Source organism: Natator depressus, chromosome 5 (assembly GCF_965152275.1).
Source record: "Natator depressus isolate rNatDep1 chromosome 5, rNatDep2.hap1, whole genome shotgun sequence".
NCBI classification, from domain to species: Eukaryota; Metazoa; Chordata; order Testudines; family Cheloniidae; genus Natator; species Natator depressus.
The window spans coordinates 79,278,700-79,298,746 of NC_134238.1; the positions used below are offsets into that span (position 1 = coordinate 79,278,700).

Genomic DNA, 20,047 nt, shown 5'->3' on the forward strand with positions numbered 1-20,047 from the left:
CATGGAGTTGGACTGCAGGAGAGGGTGAAGGGTAGGGGTTGTGGGAGGGAGTTAAGGTGTGGGAGTGGGCTCAGGGCTGGGGAGCAGGAGGGGGTTTGGGCTGTGGCTGGGCAGTGCTTACCTCAAGCTGCTGCCAAAAGCAGCTGGCATGTTCTGCAACCCCTAGATACAGGGCCTCTGAGCTCTGCCCACAGGCACAGCCCCAGCAGCTCCCAGTGGCTGTGGTTCCTGGCCAAGGGGAGCTGCGAAGCCAGTGTCGCTGCTCGTGGTGGCTGCCCCTGTGCCTAGGAGCCAGACATGCTGGCTGCCACACAGAGCCAGGGCAGGCTAGGAGCCTGGGCAGTCAGGGAGTCTGCCTTACCCCACCACTGCCTGGACTTTTAGCGGCCTGCTCAGCAATGCTGACCAGATCACCCAGGGTCCCTTTTCGACCTGGGGTTCTAGTTGAAAACCAGCTGCCTGGAAAACCTAGTTGACCAGCAGCATTGGCATGAGCTGGCACCCAGACTGTCAGCACATCACAGCCTCTTCTTTTTCCTTAACTTAATCCTATTCCACCCACTTGTACCACCCTCTGCCCGTGTTCACAACCAGCCTTTGCTGGCGTACTTGGAGGAGCTGGGGAGGGTACAAAGGTCTGTGCCCTGCTTCGCGAATATGCCCCCCACCACCTCTGTGGAGGCATGACGGGGCTCCGCTAGGAAGGTGTCTGAGCAGGCTGAGAGGAAGAGACCCCCCACATGCCCGCTGCGGGGAAGGGGTAGCGACCAGGCTGCCGGGGCAGTGGGCTGGGCACCAAGGACCCGGTGGTACGTGGCCGGGCTCTGCCCCACCCCAGGTCACGCGCCGCAGACGGCTCCGCCCGGCCCCACCCGCCGCAGGCGAACGTGGCAGCAGGCGGTGGGGTCCCGCTCCCAGGCGCGGCCATTTTGGATGCGGGAAGCGAGCGGCGGCGCGGGGCAGACCGCGCCAGGGAAGTGGTGCCTCGGAGCCCAGCCAAGGAGCAACCCGCAGCTAGGTGAGGACGGGTGGGAGATGCCGCCGCCAGGCCGGACAGCGCGCGCGGGAGCGGCCCGGCCTGGCCCCGAGGAGTGTGAGCAGAGCCGCCGGCGGCAGAGAGACGTGGCAACCCGGACCGGCGGCGGGCATTGCGCATGTGCGCCCCAAGGCTCATGGGAGCTGTAGGCCCTGCGCTACGTCTGCGCCCCGTTGCTCGCGCTCTGCGAGGCTGCCCGCGCGGGGGTGGGGGGCGGTGCGTCTCCTCCCCGGCGGCCGCGTCAGAGCCGGCTGCGGGGTCACGCCGCGGGCCTGTTGCTGCCGTTACCGGGGTCCTTCCCGCCGCCGGGCGGAGCTGCTCTGTAGGCGGCGCTGGAGAGTCTGCTAGCGGGGGCGCAGCCTGGGATCGGGGGGCGCTTCTGCGAAACGAACAGAGGGGAAACGGTCGAGGCTGCTGTTTAAATAGCGTGTGCAAGGCCCGGAGAGATCGTCACGCCTCTGGGCGCTGTGGCGGCCGGCTCAGGAAGGCCGCCCGAGGTGGGTTTGCACTTCGGTTACCTTGTCAGGCGTTGTTCCTTCCCTGCTTACCGGGGGGTAGGAATGACTTTGAAAAACAAACCAGCGCAAAAGCGGGGCGTCTGAAGGGGGCTTTTCTAGCAGGGCGTGGGATTCACTGCAAGTTCTGCCCATGGACGTTTGCAGCCTTGTTTGTACTGCCGGTGTAACTTACTGTCATAGAGAGTAACCTAGTATCCTGCACCCCCAAGTTGGGTGGCTTTTTTTTTTTATTTAAAAATTGTGGGATTTATACATCCTATGAAGATTGCCCCTGTAGTTCATTAATCATTTGTGCTATAGTGTCTCTGATCTAGACGGTAAACTCCTTGGGACAGAGGCCAGCTCTTCTGTCTGATATTTACTGCCTATCCCTCTGGTATCTGAAGTCTTGTTCGTACAGTGAAGATGAGTAAATGTTAAATACTCATAGTTCGGCAAGCAAATGTTTCGAAAACGGGTAGTCTGATCATGCTAGAAACGTAAGAAAGGGACTGGTATAGAAAAACTCAAGTAATTCTGATTTTGGCATAACTCTTCCTCTGGCTTTGAGCATGTCAGCGAGCATCTATTCTTGCTGTGCATGGTCTTCCCTGTGCCCACGTGGCACTTCATTTACATCAGCAATGCTCTGTCACCCGAGGGGCCTGCCCATCTGCATTTCAAAAAATGTGTGGGATCCTCTTCTGTCAAATGGAACTAACCTCATGTGCTTAGTTTCTTCAGGAGGCTTGTCAAGATTAATTACTCAGTTATAATATCTGATTTCTTGTTGAAGAAGACACCCCATTGAGTTGTAAATGGGCATCACAGTATGTTCTGATAGTTGCTGTGTCTCTTTTGTTATCTTTTTTTGCTTTGTCCAAGAATGAGCTGAGTGCCACAGAGGTACAAAAGAGAGAAACAGGGTGGCAGAGCTTAAGTTTTTACTCCAGTACCTGTGAGCTGTTTCTGTTCTGTGGTCTTTAATGAGGTTGGCTGTCTGAGGTAAATAGGATGGATTTTAGTGAGCCAGCTCTCCACTTTATAAGCAGATGAAACCATATGTTTCCAGTCTGTATAGGGTGGTATGAATCTGATGTCCTTCAACTTTCCCTAGCCACACTGATCCTTTCCTCTAACCATACACTCCCACCCCCAAACTAACCTGGTGCCCATTTAGCCTGGGAAATAATGGCTTAATATCTGTAAAAGACTTAGGCTATGTCTACAGTACCATTTATGTATAAAGCCAGCCCAGAGTGACATAAGTTATACTGACCTAAGCACTGGTGTGGAGAGTACTATGCTGATGGGAGAGCTTCTCCCATTGATATAGCACAACTGCTGTAAGCTCTCTAGTTTAGCCATAGCCTTAGAAGATGAAAAGGCCTACAGTTCATAAGGAGTACTTGTGGCACCTTAGAGACTAACCAATTTATTTGAGCATAAGCTGTCGTGAGCTACAGCTCACTTCATCGGATGCATCTGATGAAGTGAGCTGTAGCTCACGAAAGCTTATGCTCAAATAAATTGGTTAGTCTCTAAGGTGCCACAAGTACTCCTTTTCTTTTTGCGAATACAGACTAACACGGCTGTTACTCTGAATACAGTTCATAAATGAGTATTATTTATATCTGTGCCTATACATCCCTTAATTAGGATGTGTGTATTCAGGATGGCTGTTCATTTGGGGATCCCTCCTAGCAGTTAATTGGCCTAATAATGGATAGCGACACCTGCTTAATCCTGCTTAATCAGGAGAGTATTAACAAAAATTCTGCTTAATGAGCCTAACCAGTGCTTTAAGTGTTAACCCAATCTTACCTTTTCACACCTAGTTATGGAAACATTGCCTGTTACATATTTTAAAAAATGCATTAAGTAACATTTGAGTCTGGTATTTTAATTGATTACTGAGCTTATTCACTTCTCAGGTTAAGCCTGAGCCTCTCAGAATAATTCTACTCTGCTTTGTTAACATGGATGTCTACTCAGCTGTGGAAATCTGCTTGTTAAGGGTTAACATTTAAACATAGCACCACTGCAAACAGTGATTCAGTTCTAGAAATTGACTTTATCCTTGTCAATTTTGGGTAGTCTTCCTTAACTATCAGTTTCCGTATTTTTGGGACATAACCTGAAAATGATTTTAAATTAAGATTAATCAGAAAAAGAAATATGTAAATTATTTGGTTTCACATTTTTCAGTTACTTCGCATTACTTTTAAAAAATCAAAAGCTAACTTTTTCTGATTGTCAACTCAGCAAGCTCAACCTTTGATCACTAAAATGAAACTTTTTTTTCTGCTTCTAACATAATCACCACTTTAAGACAAAAAGTTGTACAGTCAGAATTTATGGCCTGATTTTTTCCTAAATGCCAAATACCCACACATCCTGCTGAAGTAAATGAGAGTTGTGGGTGATTTACACCTTCGAAAATCAAGCTGTTAGCCTTTCCCCCCAAATTGTCAGTTAACACCTGACTAGAATTCAGCTCCCTCTTCCTTGGTCGTATTGGCTCTGCACTTTGAAACAAGTAAATAGTTACACTTCAAAGAGGTACAGACCTTGTCTGTACTAAGTATTCTTCTTCTTGTTAAAAGCTCCCATGATTGTTCTAGTATTGATGCAGGTCTGACATTGCTGGCCACAGTGGTAGCATTAGCATAGACCAGTTTTTTTTCCTCACCCACACCCCCTTGTCATTTAGTAACCTAACCCTGCTGAGTTTTATATTAAAATAAACCCTTCTGAAAACTGGATCTATACTGATGGAACTCTTTTTAGTGGCAATTTACACACTTTTTTTTTTTTTTTTAAACAAAGCCACAGAGCGAGGACCTGTTAGGAATATGCTACTTTTGTTATTAATTTAGTTATTAAACACAATTTAATGAATTCGTACAGAATGCACTCAAGTCTGGGAGGCTTTTCCAAATTCGGTGACATGGCCAAGACTCATGAAACGAACTTTTAGTCACAAACCTCTAGATGGCAGGAGCATAATTTCTTTTGGGCTAATTACACATTTGCTTGACTCTGCTTGTAATTCTTTGTCTCTTGGGTTTTATATTTTTGGACTGGTTTGTGGGGCTTGTTTGCTTTTTATTATGTTAACTTCAGGACCATAGATGTGACATAGGAAGTATCGGTTTTGTGGGTTATGTTCAGACTTTTTTTTTTTAAATAATCTGAGAAAAGGCAGCAGATGATGTGCAGAGGAAGTGACATACCCTAAAACATTTCTACACTGCAGATAACCATCCCTTTTCCCCACCCTCCAGCTAGCCCATACCAGCTGACTCTGGCTCCCCAGGCTTGGGATGCAGGGCTGTTTCATTGTAGTGTAGACTGCCAGGCCTGCACTCAAGCCCAAGCCTGGAAGTCTATATGGCAGTGAAACAGCCCCTTAGCCTGAGATCTGTCAGGTGAAGTCAACTGGCATGGGCCGGCCGCGGGTGTCTAATTGCAATGTAGACATACCCTAAAATAGACTTTACTAATTTGCATTAATGACTGGTAATCCACTGCTGATTGAATGTTCTTGTGGTAAATAAAGATAAAATATCACAATGCATGTTGCTAATATATTTGGACAAGCATTTTATTTTTGACAGTAGGTTATAATGTAGTATGTTGTGTAGAAACAGTGAAGTCTTAGGAAGAGAGACTTCACTGTAGGGTTCTATAAATATGTAAAACTAAATCTTTGCTTGGAAGTGGGGTTTAACCATCAAGGATTACTTGCGGAGAATTATGGGTTTGTGGATTGGAGCAGCGAGGAGAAAGAGAGGTTTTTCTGTAACTAAATGACTTTTTAATATAAAGTTGGGAGTAATAGTAAAGACAAAGGCCACTGCCAAAGCTGGTAGAGACTAAGGATTTGGGGCCTGATCCTGATAGGCACTTTGCCCCTGCAGTTTTCTTCAGGACTTTTTCAGCAGCTTTGTTGTTGGTGACTAGTCTTCAAACCTTATTTGCCCTCTTTTGGTTTTTCTTTCTCTTCCATGTTTGAGAACAGGGGTCTCAAACATGCATTATTTCCTGTGGCCCGCCATAGGCGCCGACTCCTTGGTGCTCCAGGGCTGGAGCACCCATGGGGAAAAATTAGTGGGTGCTTTGCACCCACTGGCAGCTAAGCTCCACTCAGCCCCTCACCCCGCTCTTTCTCCCCCAGTGCGCCATGTCCCCGCTCCTATGCCTACCTCCCAGTGCTTCCCACCGCCAAACAGCTGTTTGGTGGTGCTTAGGACTTTCCAGGAGGGAGGGGGGAGGAGCAGGGACATGGTGCACTCAGGGGAGGAGGTGAAGAACAGGCAGGGCCGGGCAGGGATTTGGGGAAGGGGTTGAAATAGGGGCAGGGAGGGGGCGGAGTTGGGGCAGGGACTTTGGGGAAGGGGCAGAGAGGTAAAATATGAATTAATGGATCCTTGCAGTACAGCTACAGTTTGCATTTCTTCAGCAGTAATTTAGTGGGGGACGTAAAGAATACAATCTGCACTGATGTCTTTGAGCTACTCATTGTGGGAGGAGATTCTTGGGGCAGCGGTATGAAGGAGGTAAATTGTCTCGTTGTGAATGATGTTAGTTACTTTAAATCTGTCTGTTCTGTGGAACAGGACAGGAGCTTTTTTCTTTATGTATGAGTCAATTATTTTCTTCCCCCATGTCAGTGAGGTTCCCTCATTCTGTCTCTTCCCATTGTCCCCGTCACTTTCTTTTTACTCTTCCAGTCACTTTCTTTTCAAATCCTGTGGTCTGATTCTCAGGGCCATTTCCAATGAGAGAGGGAGAAGGGGAGCGTGTGCGAGCGCTAAACAGGAACACTGCAAACAGCTGGGCACATCATTGGCTGGTGTAAATTGTCAGAGTTCAGTGGAAGTCAGTGGAGCTATGGCAATTTACACCAGCTGAGGATCTGCCCCAGCATTTCTATTCTGTAGGGCTATTATAACATATCTAAGGTTTCAGTGATGTGGCCCTGAGACCAATGTACTAGTCCTCATGTGGCCCTTGTGGTGATTTGAATTTGAGATCCCTGTTCTAGAATTATATCTATGGGCCTGATTCTCCAGTGTCTTGCTTCTTTGTAATCGCTTACACCTGTGCAAACTGAGAGTGGATACTTTTAATTTGGAAGCATGTTATACTTGCAGCGTTACCAATTCTTGTGTGTTTTTTTTTTTTTCCATGAGCTTTGTGACTGCGGTTCCCAGGTTTGCCGGTCCCACTTGGTCACAGGGTGTGGTTGGACCCCCTCCCTGTGCAGCAGTTGCCAGAGCTGTCAAATTGCACCCCTCAGGGAGAGGCAGGAGCAACAGCTGGGAGTTGCAGGGAGGGGCTGCTGCTTTGTGGGAGGGGAGACTGAGAGTAAAAGCGGAGGGTCTTGCAGGGGGAGGTGACTAGGGTTACTAGGTCCAGGTTTTCCCAGACATTGCCTCTTTTTTGATCCTCCATCCTCTGTCCGGGCAGATTTTTCTAATAAGAGACAATGTCTGGGTTTCTTGCAGAGCAGATGTTGCAGCTCAGAAAGAGCCCTGATTGGTCTGCTTTGTGATTGGTCTCTCCTGTGCATTTACATTTGATTGGTCCCTCGCAGCTCCCGGCCCTGGGCAGGGGGAGATCCCTGCAGGGAGGCGCTGACTGACAGGCTTGCACTATGTTCTGGGTCTGCACCAGCCTCCATGCCACTGTGACAGGGTGACACTGCCCCTCCATCTCAAGATTGAAGCCCCAGGTACCCACTCCAGCACCCCTCAAATCCCTCTTCCCAGTACACACACCCTTCCAGCACCCCGTCCAACTCTCCCCTCACCCAGGCAGTGTCCTCTATTTGGAAACTGGAAATATGGAAACCCTATGGGGGTAGGGTGAAAAAATGGGAATAAATTAAAAGACTGGAAGGGTAGAGTTGCACATGTGACATACCGAGGCTGAGGCACCCAACAAAAGCATAACTGAGAAACCGGAACTGGGTTGTCTTAGGGGTTTCTTTAATTCTCTACTCCTGGATAAATCTTTTTTGTTATCTGTATTGTTACAGACATACTTGCTGACAGGTATTTTGAAATAAATTACAAATATAATTGAAACTGGTATGGTACTGTGTTGTTTTGATAAATAACATATGCAGAATTTTAAAATGTGCTCAGAATTTTTAATTTTTTTGGGGTGCAGAATTCCATCAGGAGTAAACTTGTCTGCTAGGACATGAATTGAGAATGTCTTGTTTGCTCAAGAATAGCTAATGTCTTCACAGCCATAAAAACAACATTGGATTTTTGGCAGGTAATTGAAGGAGGAAGAGCTTTAGGAATGTTTTTGTTGTGAAATATAAACTTGTGCTATTAGCTTTTTAAAAACATTCTATTAAAAAAAAATACTTCAGCCCAGGTAAGTTTAATGGAAGGCTCTACCCAATGCAGTTCCACTGCAGAGGGCTGGGGCGGATGCAGAGATTCTGCAGACAGGATCCATAGCCCTACAGGCTGCAGAATGCTGCTTCAGAGGTCCTTCATCTGTTCTTGGATGGAGAGAGGTTTTGAGTTGGAGAGGAAGGGGGCTGGCTTGTAGGCAGTAGATCTAATGGCATATGGGGAATTCCCCCCATGTTGGGGGACCTCAGCCATGAAGAGTACTGCTTAGTGGATGTGAAATGGATCTGTTGCCTCTCTGTAACTTGGCTCAAGTATTCCATCTCCCTCCTTGTCACCTGAACCTTTTGTGCAAAGCCTTCTGTTTGTGTTTTCCAGAGGCGACGGAACTGTTCCTTGTATAATTTAAACTTTCATTTATTCTCAGGAGCTTTACATATGTGAGCATATGTCAGAATTGACTGTTGCTATACCTTCTTTTGTGTGTATATGTAGGTATATATTTTACCTTCCTCAGCTTGGTAACAAGAATGTGAACATTTTTAGTGTTAAATGAGTAGCTGACTATGTAGGTTTTTTACATGGAATATGACTTTTTAGTAAGAGGGGGGAAAACCCCTGTAATTTTCTAAGTGGAAATCTCTGTGTGTTGTATTGCATTTTTAGCACATTTTCTAAGACCTTCCCACTGTGCCTTGTTAAAGGAATATGCTGGCAGAGCTTGATAGCTCCTGACGTAATGGATATTGTAGACAAGTCCTTATCAAGACTCAGTCTATTTGTTATACATATAATGAGTTCACATGGGATTTGTATTTCATTATAGCTACCTTAGGAAACGTTCTTCCAAGAGACAAATAATTGCCTGGTTTACCAGACTTGTGAGAAACAAGGCATTATTTGTTGTTGTTTTTTAATTACACCGGAACCTCGCTAGAACACGTCTATATAACGCAAATTCGGATATAATGCAGTCACGGAGATGGATCCCAAATTTAAGTACAGTACAATTTTTTTTTGAGTATAGACACAATAAATCAACTGCTGAGCGCTCTCCTGTCGACTCTAGTACGCCACCAGAATGAGGAGCACAAGCGCAGTTGACAGGAGAGCGTCAGCTATTCATGCACCATCAGCTATGTGATCTTAGATCGACCCCACGCGGTAGTGTAGACAAGCCCTAAGACGATTGCTGTAGGCCTAGAACGCCATACAAATGTCATGTAATAAAAATTTACAGGTACAGTACTGTATTTATCTTTAGAAAGATGTCAAAAATGTCGGGCAAAAGGAAGGCTTACTCGGTGCAGGAGAAATTGGACGCTATCGAACGACTTAAAAATGGCGAAACCCCAATATAGCTGCTATATTGGCATGAACGAGTCCACCTTCGTGGATGGCTAAAGAATGCTGACAAGCTCGGAACTTACATTCATAACCTGGATGAAGAGCATGGCCTTCAAAGAAAACAAGCCTGTTTAGCGAATGATGCCGATCTTGATTCTGCGGTGTACACATGGGGTTTGTGCAAGAACAGCAGAAAGGCATTCCGATCTCTGGTCCACTTATAGCCATGTAAGCAGAAAAATTCGACCGGGAACTTAATGGCGAATTCAGCAATTTTAAGGCAAGTTCGGGTTGGCTATGGTGATTTCAGAAAAGACATGGAATCTCTGATTGCAGTTTCGGGAGAAAAACGCTCCGCTGACGACGACGCACAATCGTGCCCTGCAAAGCTGAGGGAAATTTTACAGGTGGAGGGTTACTCGGAGGAACAGGTTTACAATGCAGACGAAACAAGAATTTATTATAAAACGTTGCCCGATAAAACCCTGGCTGTCAGAACAGATGAACATAAGAAAGAAGGATATAAACAGGCAAAAGATTGCCTTACTTTATTGTTTTGTGTGAATGCAACAGGCAAGCATAAACTAAAACCATTGTGCATTGGAAAGTCTCGCATGCCTCAGTGCTTTCATCACATAGATGTGAATTGCCTGCAGTTTTCATACAAGAACTCCAAAAATTCCTGGATGACCAGAGATTTTTGAACAATGGTTCTTCACCAGATTTGTCCCTTCTGTGCAAAAGCATTTGTGGGCAAAATGCTTAGAAGAAAAAGCCATTCTTTTGTGAGACAACTGTCCAGTGCATCCTCCAGCTGAAAGACTCAGAACCCATGACAGTACAATATGGGTTGAATACTTATCTAAAAACACGACTTCCAAAATCCAGCTGCTTGATCAAGATGTTATTGCCATTTTTAAGCAGCACGATCAATGGAACTTGGTACGACAAATGATAGAAAGTGAGTTGTCTGTCACCGATTTTCTGAAGAAGATGACTATAAAAGACTTCTTTTACACTGGCGGCAATTACTGGAATTTATTACGTGCTGAAACGATAAACTGCTGTTGGATGGTGGGACTGAGAGAGTCGTTTGGCCACCCGCTCCTGGAAGAGAGTGAAGAAAGCAGATCACAGTCTGATGAGGAATTCGACTTTCAGGGATTTACAGAGGAGGAAGTTGGAAGAACAGACATGGAGTGGATGCAGGAGCTGTGCCAGCAACTGTCCGGGCTCGAGCTAACTGTTCTGCCACTAAATATCGAGTCCTGGATAAGAGGTGACGATGAAGCAGAAGAATTTTGACCCATTGCTGAAAGTCTAACAAATGACAAAATTCTTCAGGCAGTATGACCAAACAACATTCCAGAAGCTGAAGAATTGGCCTTCGCCGTAGAAAAAGAACAGGAAGAGGAAATGGACATCATTCCAACGTCAACTGTGACCGTAGCCTGCTTAGAGACTGGTTTGAGACACGAGCCGTTGAGCCTATAAAAATTATGCAGCTATGTAGTCTTTTGCAGTTTGCTAAGTGGAAGCAGCACAGCAGCAAGAAGCAAAAGCGATTCACCGACTTTTTAAAGAAAAACTAGACTAATTTATTGTAATGTCTATTTTAAATCACTAGTTAAAGCAACACTTTTTTTCTTGTTTCCTTCAAGAAGGAGTTTATTTTTTAAGGTTTTCTATACTTTATGGATGTGACATTTACTGTATACAGTAATTTCATTTTAACGCGGTCCCCGCTATAACGCGGTACTTGGCATGGATCCCAAATCCCGCGTTCTAGCGAGGGTCCTGGTGTACCTTTTGTACTGTAGAACACAAATCAGAAATAGGAGAAAAGGAAAGTTGAGAATTCATTTTCATGGTTTTTCTCCCATCTCTCTCTCTCTCCTGCTTCCCACACATTTTGTGCTACCTTTTAATAATAAGATTTTTAAGCAAGGGTGTGGTTTCATGTTTCTTGGGGTAAAATGGATTTTCCAGTGTTTTAGCATGATGAAAGACACTCCTATCCTCTACTGGTTGTGAAAGAAAACCAGTTTGTCATTCAGCCTTAGTCTTTGATGTTCTCATTAGATTAGTCAGGAGAGAGCTAGTGTGGCCTCATAGGGCTTGTCTGTTTGGTAAACATCAACTGCTGCAGCTAAATCATTATAAAAATCCATCTGGTTACACCGGGGGTAACCCCCTAGTGTAGACACACTGAATCTGCTTTAAATTGTGCTTAAGCTTAATGCAATAAGTCACCTTAAGTACAATTTAAAACAGTTTTCCATTGTGTCAGTGTTAGGGACTTGCACTGGTATAAAAACATAAATTTTTATATTCAATTAGTTACATCAGCACAAGTTTTCTAATATCAACAAGGTCACAGTTAAAGCAGAGGAAAAGGACTCAGGATTTCCTGGGTTTTGTTCCCAGACGTGCCAATGGTTTCCTTTGTGACCTTTGGCAAGTCACTTGAATTTACAGAGTTGCTACCTCAACTTCTTTAGAAATAAGTTCAGGTGCTCAGCACCCTGTTGAAAACAGGTGCTCCATCTGAGTGCTTTAGTTCATCTGTCTGTAAAATGGGAATATGTACTTATCTGCTTTGTGTGGATTTTGTGAGGTTTAGTGTTTGTAAAATATTTCATATCCTTAAATGAAAGGTGTTATAGAAGTAAGGATTTCAGAGAAGTTTTGAATTTGAAACATTGTCTCTATAGTATAAGGTGTGGAAAGAATATTTATTGTACAGATGTGCGGGACACTGAGTAAATGGTTTGCCCAGGGCTCCTCAAAATATTTGTTTTGGAGCTGGTATTTCAACTGTCTTGGGCTCCCAAACCAGCATCTAGTCCACTATACCATACTCCTTTCTTTGTAATTCAGTTTGAAATAGTTTTGTCTTATTTCTCAATACAGATTTTGTTTCTCTGCAGTTTGTTGTAGCTGAAGAAAAATGATGGAAGAGAGTGGAATAGAGACAACCCCACCTGGCACTCCCCCGCCAAGCACATCAGGGGCAGTAGCTGCTGGTATCACCATTGCCGCCACCATCACCACACCTGTCTCATTAGGTATAAGAAGCTTCCAAGCATCTGGGTTTTGCTTGTTCGTGTGTTTGAAGCATAGCAATTAGTCCAAGTGAAAGCAATATTATAATCAGTATAATTGCAGTGCACTTCTCCAGACTAAATTGAAGAACTTAATTTCTTCCTTAATCCCAGTAGTGTGCTCCTTAAATGATTTTCTGCATCTTTTAAGAATATGGCCTTTTAAATTTACACTTCTGTAAGAAATTATGTGGGTGTATGTCTAGGATTTTTATGGACGAGTGGGCGCAGAAAATAGAGGCTTTGACTGCTGTGTAGGGAATAATAATAGAGTTGGCTAGTACTGTAGGTAATCTGAAGATTTTGCAGGATCATGTAGGGAAATTACCTGCTCGCTTGGCCTGATTTTCTAGTGTGTGCACCATTTTCTGTAAACTATATTTCCCCCTTTTTGGTGAATATGCAGTTACAATTGTGCAACCTCAGAGTAACATCTGACCCTCCAGTCGATACTTAGAATCTGTTTACTTTCCAGTAGTTGTATTGCCTCTGAATTACTAAAAGGCATAAAATGTAATGAGTTATTTTTATTACGATTTTGAAGTCGCACCAGGGATCAGAACTGTTGAAAGATGGTATCATTTTTACATAGGCACTCTTCTCATAATAGCAGATTGTGCTGTGGTGTATGCAATAATGTTGACCTGAGAACCTTAATTTAAGCATTTCCTAACTCTTCTCTCTTCCTCCCCCCCCCCAGCCACCTTATATCATTAAAATATTATTTTCTTGTTAATTTGCATTATGTATCTTAAACTCAAAGTACTCTCTACACTTTATACTGCCATCACACACAGCAATCATTTCACAGTACTGAAAGGTAGCCATTACTGAGGTGAAGTGTGGAAGGGGGTTACTGTTATACTGTTAATGGGGTATAGCAATGATACCCAAGAGTTTAGCACAGGAAGTACAGCAGAATACATCATACCTGTCTAATTAAAACTTAGGTGAAATTAAGGTAGTTGGCATTTAATAACTCAAGGTGGAATCTAGCTAAAGTCTTACAGAACCTCTAATTAACACTTTTTCCAGTAGCACAATTCCTCCTAATACCATGTTGGAGTGTTAACTGAGTAGTGACTCCAAAGGAAGATTGTCACCTATTGAACTGGCAGCACGTGAGGCCACTTTTTGAAGTCTCCATTCAAATACTGACCCATCCTGCTGCTGTCTAGCTTGACATCTGATGGGGTCACAGTAGAAGATGGGGCATTACTTACTTTTTTGGTGACAGTTTACTTGTAACTGGAATCATTACTACATACAACTTATTTTTTGGGGAAAAGCTTTAGGTATCTTACTCAGATATTTTTGTAAAGAATTTTAAAGCTATTATAATTTCTTATTAAAGTGCCTTTTCTTTTTTCCATTTTTCCCCTCCTAGCTTTGTCCAGTTCTCTCACTGCTCCAGACATATCCCCTCTCCCATCTTTCCCTCCTCAATCATTCTCCACACCTCTACCACCCCCAGGATCTTCACTTCCTCCTATGAGGTCATCAGTGCCTTTGCCATTTGTGCCTTCTGCAACAGTTTCAACTATTGCACCCCCTTTAACTCCTGCCCCACCTCCTATTACCCCTCCAACTGCTTCAGCTTTTAGCAGCACCATGTCCCATTTCTCAACACCTCCTCCTCTAAGCTGTATTCCTGGCCCTAACCTTTCTGCACCTCCCACGGCACCCCCCATTTCAGGATTTTCCATTGCTTCATCCTATGACATTACCAGAGGTCATGCTGGGCGAGCACCACAGACCCCGCTGATGCCATCATTTTCTGCACCTTCAGTCACAGGTAGTATTTTGTTCCGTCTTGTAAGATGGGGGCAAGTTCTCATTAGTGGCCTTATGTGTAACATAAGGGGTAGTAGGGTGTCAGCATTTTTCTATTCAACCTGCGTCCCTGTAGAGAAATGCTGGCTGACTTCTGTATTATGCCAGGTGCATCTAACTCATTCTGAGTATAAAGAGGTGGGAGTGCCTCTTTGGGGAGAAGTAGTCATGGTCTAGGACAGAAGTGTCACTTCAGGGAAACCCTAGGAACAGACAAGTTTGGGGGGGAAAAAAAAATAACTAAAACAAAAAGTTACTCTGGCTAACCCGTGTAGCCAAACTCCACTGTACATAAGCGGGCTCTGTTCAGAACAGCGTAGAAACTTCACTTGCTGTACAATGATACTATAGTATAACATTTTGAATCCATAAATTATACTCTAATGCAGTAGTTCCTAAACCTGCTGGTAATATATAGGGAACTGGCTGGTCATGTGGTGCTGGCTTCTGCTTTCTTATTTCCAGCCTCTATATTGCTTTAGCAGATTAATTGTGGTAAGATACATGAATGTTTGTGTGTGGCTTGTTTTTGCTTATCAGGTGTCTTGACAAATCCTGTTACTCAACAAACAACTTTTCCATCCTCTCTGGTGCCTGGAACTGGAAGTGGCTCTGCAATAACTTTCCCAGAGGAGAATGAAGACCCCAGAGTTGCTGGCATACAGAATGAAGCATCTGCTGGAGGTCTCTGGGGATTTATAAAAGTAATTGTTTTATTCTTTTACCATTTGTGGATTAAGTCTTTTAACAGACTGAAATGTACCGTTAAGTTCTTCAAGTATGTGCTGGTGTGGATCCCATTGTAGGTGCACATGAGCTTCATGCATATGAGACCAGAAGGCATTAAGGGCAGGAAGGCTGCATCCCTCCCTCAGTTCCTTCTTACTGCCTGTGACAACAAGATAGAGCCTGGTATTTGTCTGACCCACTAGTTGATAACTCAGGCTAAACTTCGAAAACTTACAAAGTCTTCAGCACTACAACTTATTTTTTATGTTCAACTACCATGAAGTAATCTAACCAATATAGGCTGAACTTTACTAGTCAGACACCCCCGTAGAGAGCTTCTTAACATGACAGATTTGAAACCTGCAGGCTTTAAGCACTGTCTGTCCTGCGATGGACTAATTTTGTATTTGTCTTCTGCTTGGGGAATGGCATATTCTGAGCAGATACTTGGTTTGCTTGTCCTCTGTTATAATGCACAGTTGCAAGGCCTGAAATTCCATCTTCTGGAACAGCCCATAAAGGTCTCATCAGATCTTAAGGAAACAAGCTCCAGAATCCCACTGGTGAACAAGTCCGCATCCTACATTGGCTCTGTCAAGCCAGACAGGTGACACCTGAGACAAGTGCCGAGAAGGCAGATGGAAAGATCTGGTGCAGGCATTCCTGGCACTGAAGCTGCCCTCAACATAAATTTTGAAGCTAGCACCAAAACCTCAGGTGTTGAAGTCAAGTACTGAGAAGGATTGCTCCAAATACAGAGGAAGACTCTCAAGAAGAAACTCACTGTCATCTCACAAGGACTGACTGCTGCAAAGCATTCACAGAGAAGTCCAAGTCCTGTACAGACTCAAGAACTGAGAAAGGGCAGGCTACTATGCAGCAGATTCTGCTGGCCCTAGTCCTGGCTCCAATAACACATCCCTCATTGTTAACCCTGGCCTTGGGGGATGAGACTAGGGCAGAACTAGATCCATCACTGGTGCTGAGACACTGGCACTGGTACAGACTCTGGTACTGTGAGCACCTTACATGTTGGTGCTGCCCCAGAAGAGGCTTACTGCTTTTCACTGTCACTGGGGCATGTTCTTCCATCATTGAGTAGAGAACTCTCCCCTGTGGTCTGCAATCAATGCTATTGGGAGACCTATGGGCTTCTCTTATCGATCTCAAACACCACTGGCCCATCAAGACTGGCATTAGACTGACCAACATCCAACAAAGTCAGCTGTACTCCAGTGCTATAGTAGTAGTAGTTAGTATCACAGGCATTGAGAAGCCATTTTCCATAACCAAAGAAAAGAAAGAGTTCTTTCTTGCTAGCAGTATGTGTGGCCAGACCCCGAATGCCTGAATACGAGAAATAACCAGATTTAGGGTCAGAGCAACATCAATACCCTAACTTATCGCTAACGAATCTCTTATCTTTGTTGCAAGATGAACTGTATCCTTGATATCAGTACTGGCACCAGATGGCTTCAGGGTGTTCCAGTCTGAGCAGTCCTCAGATCAGAGAAATCTCACAAGCTGTTTGAAAACCTGTCAGCTTTTGGTCTTGTCATGATCACCCTCCCCATTGAGGGACTGCTTGACCTCGCTAAAGCTCTGTGTCAGACTCCATCCACAGTAATGCCAATGGCAAAACCATCTGAGAAGAAGTACCAAGTGCCCCCCATAGGATTTGAGGACCTTTGCGCTCTCCCCAAGCTGGGCTCCTTAATTATGTGACTTGTACGAGAGAGGTAGAAACTGAGTTAAAGCTCATCTAAGGACGAAGACCCTAAATGACTCAATTTATTTGAGAGGAAGTCATGCTGTTCAGCTTAGCCTCACACAGCTGGAGTGAACAGCCAGCGCTTTCTGCCAAATTATGATACTTACAAGAAAGGGTGTCACCCTGTTCACCGTGAAATTCCCTTATGACAGCAGAGGGTCTTCAGGACATATTTAGAAACGCCAGCACCAATGGTGTCCAAGACTGTGTTGTAGGCAGCAGTGGGTGCTTTAGACATTGCAGATCGGTCTACGTCCACTGTAGTGGCCATGCACAGAGCATTGCGGTTCTAGGCATTGGGCATCCTGAGGAAAATGCATGCCATGATTGAGGACTTATCCTTTAAGGGCTCAGGGCTGTTCAGCATGCAGACAGGCAGTCCTATGCACTGACTGAAGGACTTGAAAGCTACCCTGCACTCTCTGGGGGGCTTACGCCTCTGCTCCGTGTCACAAGATGGACCATTCACAGTGCATGCCATCCTACCATCCCACACAGATGGAATATCATGACAGAATATGGTGTGATAGCCTCTTCTTCCTAAGCAATGCACCCCACTCCTGTGATGTATTAGCAGATTTGACAAAGCTGTTGAGAGCCACATTAGACCTAGACTAGAGAGTACGATCTTTAGAGTCGCATTGCCTCTTTCTACTGCGTATTGTCTGTCATGACATCAAATGGTCCTTGGCTACCCCTTCCCTGACTCTGTAGCAGGGTCTTGTGAGAAAAGTCTCAAAATATAAGTGGCCTCATTTCTTTGTCTAGGAACCATAGAGTAGGTCCCAATAGAGTTTGGGGGGAAAAGGCTTCTACTCCCAGTGTTTCCTCATTCTGAAGAGGATAGGAGGTCTTTGTTCTATCCAAAACCTGAGGAGACTCAACAAATACATATTTCTCCTCAGGTTCAGGATGATAACACTTACCTCCATCATTCTATCTTTTCAAGCGTAGGAATGATTCGTAGCATGTAGGATGCATACTTCCACTTTGCCATCCATCCAACCTGCAGGAAGTATCTAAGATTAACAGTGGGGCCCATTCATTATCAATACAGGGTTGTAGCCGTTGGACTCCTATTGCACCGAGAATATTCACAAAATGCTTGGTAGTATGAGTAGTACACTTAAAATGACGGAGAATTCATGTTTGCCCATACCTGAATAACTGACTGATCGGAGCAGTTCTCAACAGGATACTGCAACAGCCTTATGTGGTGTTTCCCTATTGTCTCAAGTAGGTCTGTGTAAACTACTAGAAATCATGCCTCGCACCATTGCAGACTATAGACTTCATAAGAGCTTTAATAGACTCTAGATCCACTTCTAGTACCAGGCACCAGAGAGGACAAGTTTCAGTCACTTCAGCCAGAGGTTTATGATCTACAGCCTAGTCTGATGATGATCATAGTGCATATGTGTCTGGGGCTACAACATCACATGTTAGTGTGAACATATGACGCCACTTGCCATATTTAATTTACAGACCTTGCAACTGTGGCTGAGGTCCATATACCTCCGGTCCAGACATCACACGCACAAAGGGCTCACATTCCTGCCTCAAGTCCTATGGCAGCTTGCTTCATGGCTAGATCCAATAAATGTGAGAAAAGGGATGCCCTTCTGTCCCCTCCCTGACTACTCTTATCACAGACTCACTGGAGGCGCCTACCGGGAATATCTGCAAATACAAGACACGTGGTCTTGGGAACTACACATGAACATCCTGGAACTGAAAGCCATCAGATTGGCCAACACAGTGTTCCTGCCTGTTCTGTGGAACTCCGTGGTGCAAATCCTGATTGACAACACATCTGCAATGTACTCTAAACAAGCAAAGACGTACACTATCATCCCTTCTTTGCCATGAAGCCATCAGGTTCTGGATATGGTGGTGTTGTCACCGTGGTAATCCCAGTGGCTCAACACTTTCAATGGGTCAGCAGCCTAGTAGACTACTTGAGCAGACATATAGTGACCAGAATTGAGTGGCCACTGGAGAAATCCATCCTAGACACAATATTCAGTCAGTGGGGGGTGGGGGGATTCCTCTCATAGACTCATTTGTCACAGAGGACAAAACTAAATGTCTGCATTTCTGCTTCAGAAGAGGTGATGGTCTCAAGGACTCCTATACACTTTCCCATAACTTTTTTCTGATTCCCAGGATAATATCCAAGATCAGACAGGACAAGGCTGGGATTATCGTAATAACCCCGTACTGGTCAGGACTTTTTCTGCTCTTGAATGTCCATACGCCTGCCGCTGTGCCTGGACAGAACTTCAGAACTGAGATCCGATAATTCACTCAAACCTGCAGTTGTTGCACCTGACTGCTTTGTTGTTGGCTGGTTGAGCACTGACATTGCCCCCAGCAAGTTCAAGAAATTTTATATAAAACACAAAACCTTCCACTAGGAAAACTTATCCTTGAAATGAAAAAAGATTCTCTATATGGGCAACTCAGAATAATGTTGACTTAGTGGTGGCCCTAGTACTGAAAAGATCCTGGACTATATGCTGCTCTCAAAATATACAAGGATACCCTTAAGGTTCACATTGCTATGGTATTTGCATGTCACACTCTGGCAGTCAGACTGTCTTCTAACACCCTATGACATCAATATTTTTCAAGGGCTTCCTTCGTACTTTGCCTCCAGTCGGAGACCTGATTCCCACTTGGGATCTGTGTCCTCTTCCTACAGCTTTTATGGAGCCCTGTCAGAGTGCTCAGAACACCCCCTTACCAGCAAGACTGTCTTTCTCTTGGCCATTACCTCAGCATGGAGTGTCGGTGAACTCCAAGCTCTTATGGCCAGACTGCCTTATATATGCTTCCATAGGGACAGGCTAGTGCTGAAACCACACCCCAAGTTCATCCCTAAAGTGGTCTCAGATTCCACCTAAACAAATCTGTTTAGCTGTCTTCTTCCTGACGCTTCGTTCAATGTTGGGCGAAGAACTGCCTACTCTGGATGTCTCCAGAGCTTTGCTCTGTTACCTCAGGCTGTTGTGTCACCTCTTTGTAGTCCTATTTGGTGCAGCAAAAGGCCAAGCTAGAACGCAGCAGAGAATTTCTAAGTGGATCACACTGTGTATTTCCAGATGCTATCAAATGGCTGGGGAGCCTCTCCCTCCGAATGCCAAGGCATGCACCATCAGGGCACAAATAGCATCTTCTGCCTGCTTCAGGAACATGCCTCTCGGAGACTTACACGGTGGCTATATGGAGTAACTCACTAATTTGTGTTAAACTGCCATCAGGTTATTTCCTGGTGAGCTAGGATGACCTGACTACCACAAATAGTGGGGAAGAAGCTGAAGACTCTAGCATTACTTCACAGAGGTGTACTG

At 44.8% G+C, this 20,047-nt stretch overlaps 1 protein-coding gene across 3 annotated transcripts in view; it reads left to right on the forward strand.

Annotated features, from left to right (window-relative positions):
• The first annotated feature begins 890 nt into the window (after positions 1–890).
• PRRC1 (proline rich coiled-coil 1) overlaps positions 891–20,047 on the forward strand; it is a 38,192-nt gene continuing 19,035 nt past the window's right edge. The window contains exons 1-4 of one of the 3 annotated variants that reach the window (XM_074954039.1): positions 891–1,018; positions 12,188–12,325; positions 13,749–14,156; positions 14,735–14,898. In XM_074954039.1, the coding sequence (XP_074810140.1) occupies positions 12,208–12,325; positions 13,749–14,156; positions 14,735–14,898 (690 nt within the window). In that variant the 5' untranslated portion in view covers positions 891–1,018; positions 12,188–12,207. Of the gene's footprint in view, positions 1,019–1,242; positions 1,534–12,170; positions 12,326–13,748; positions 14,157–14,734; positions 14,899–20,047 lie in introns of those variants that run through there. The other 2 variants (XM_074954040.1, XM_074954038.1) reach the window with 2 other exon arrangements.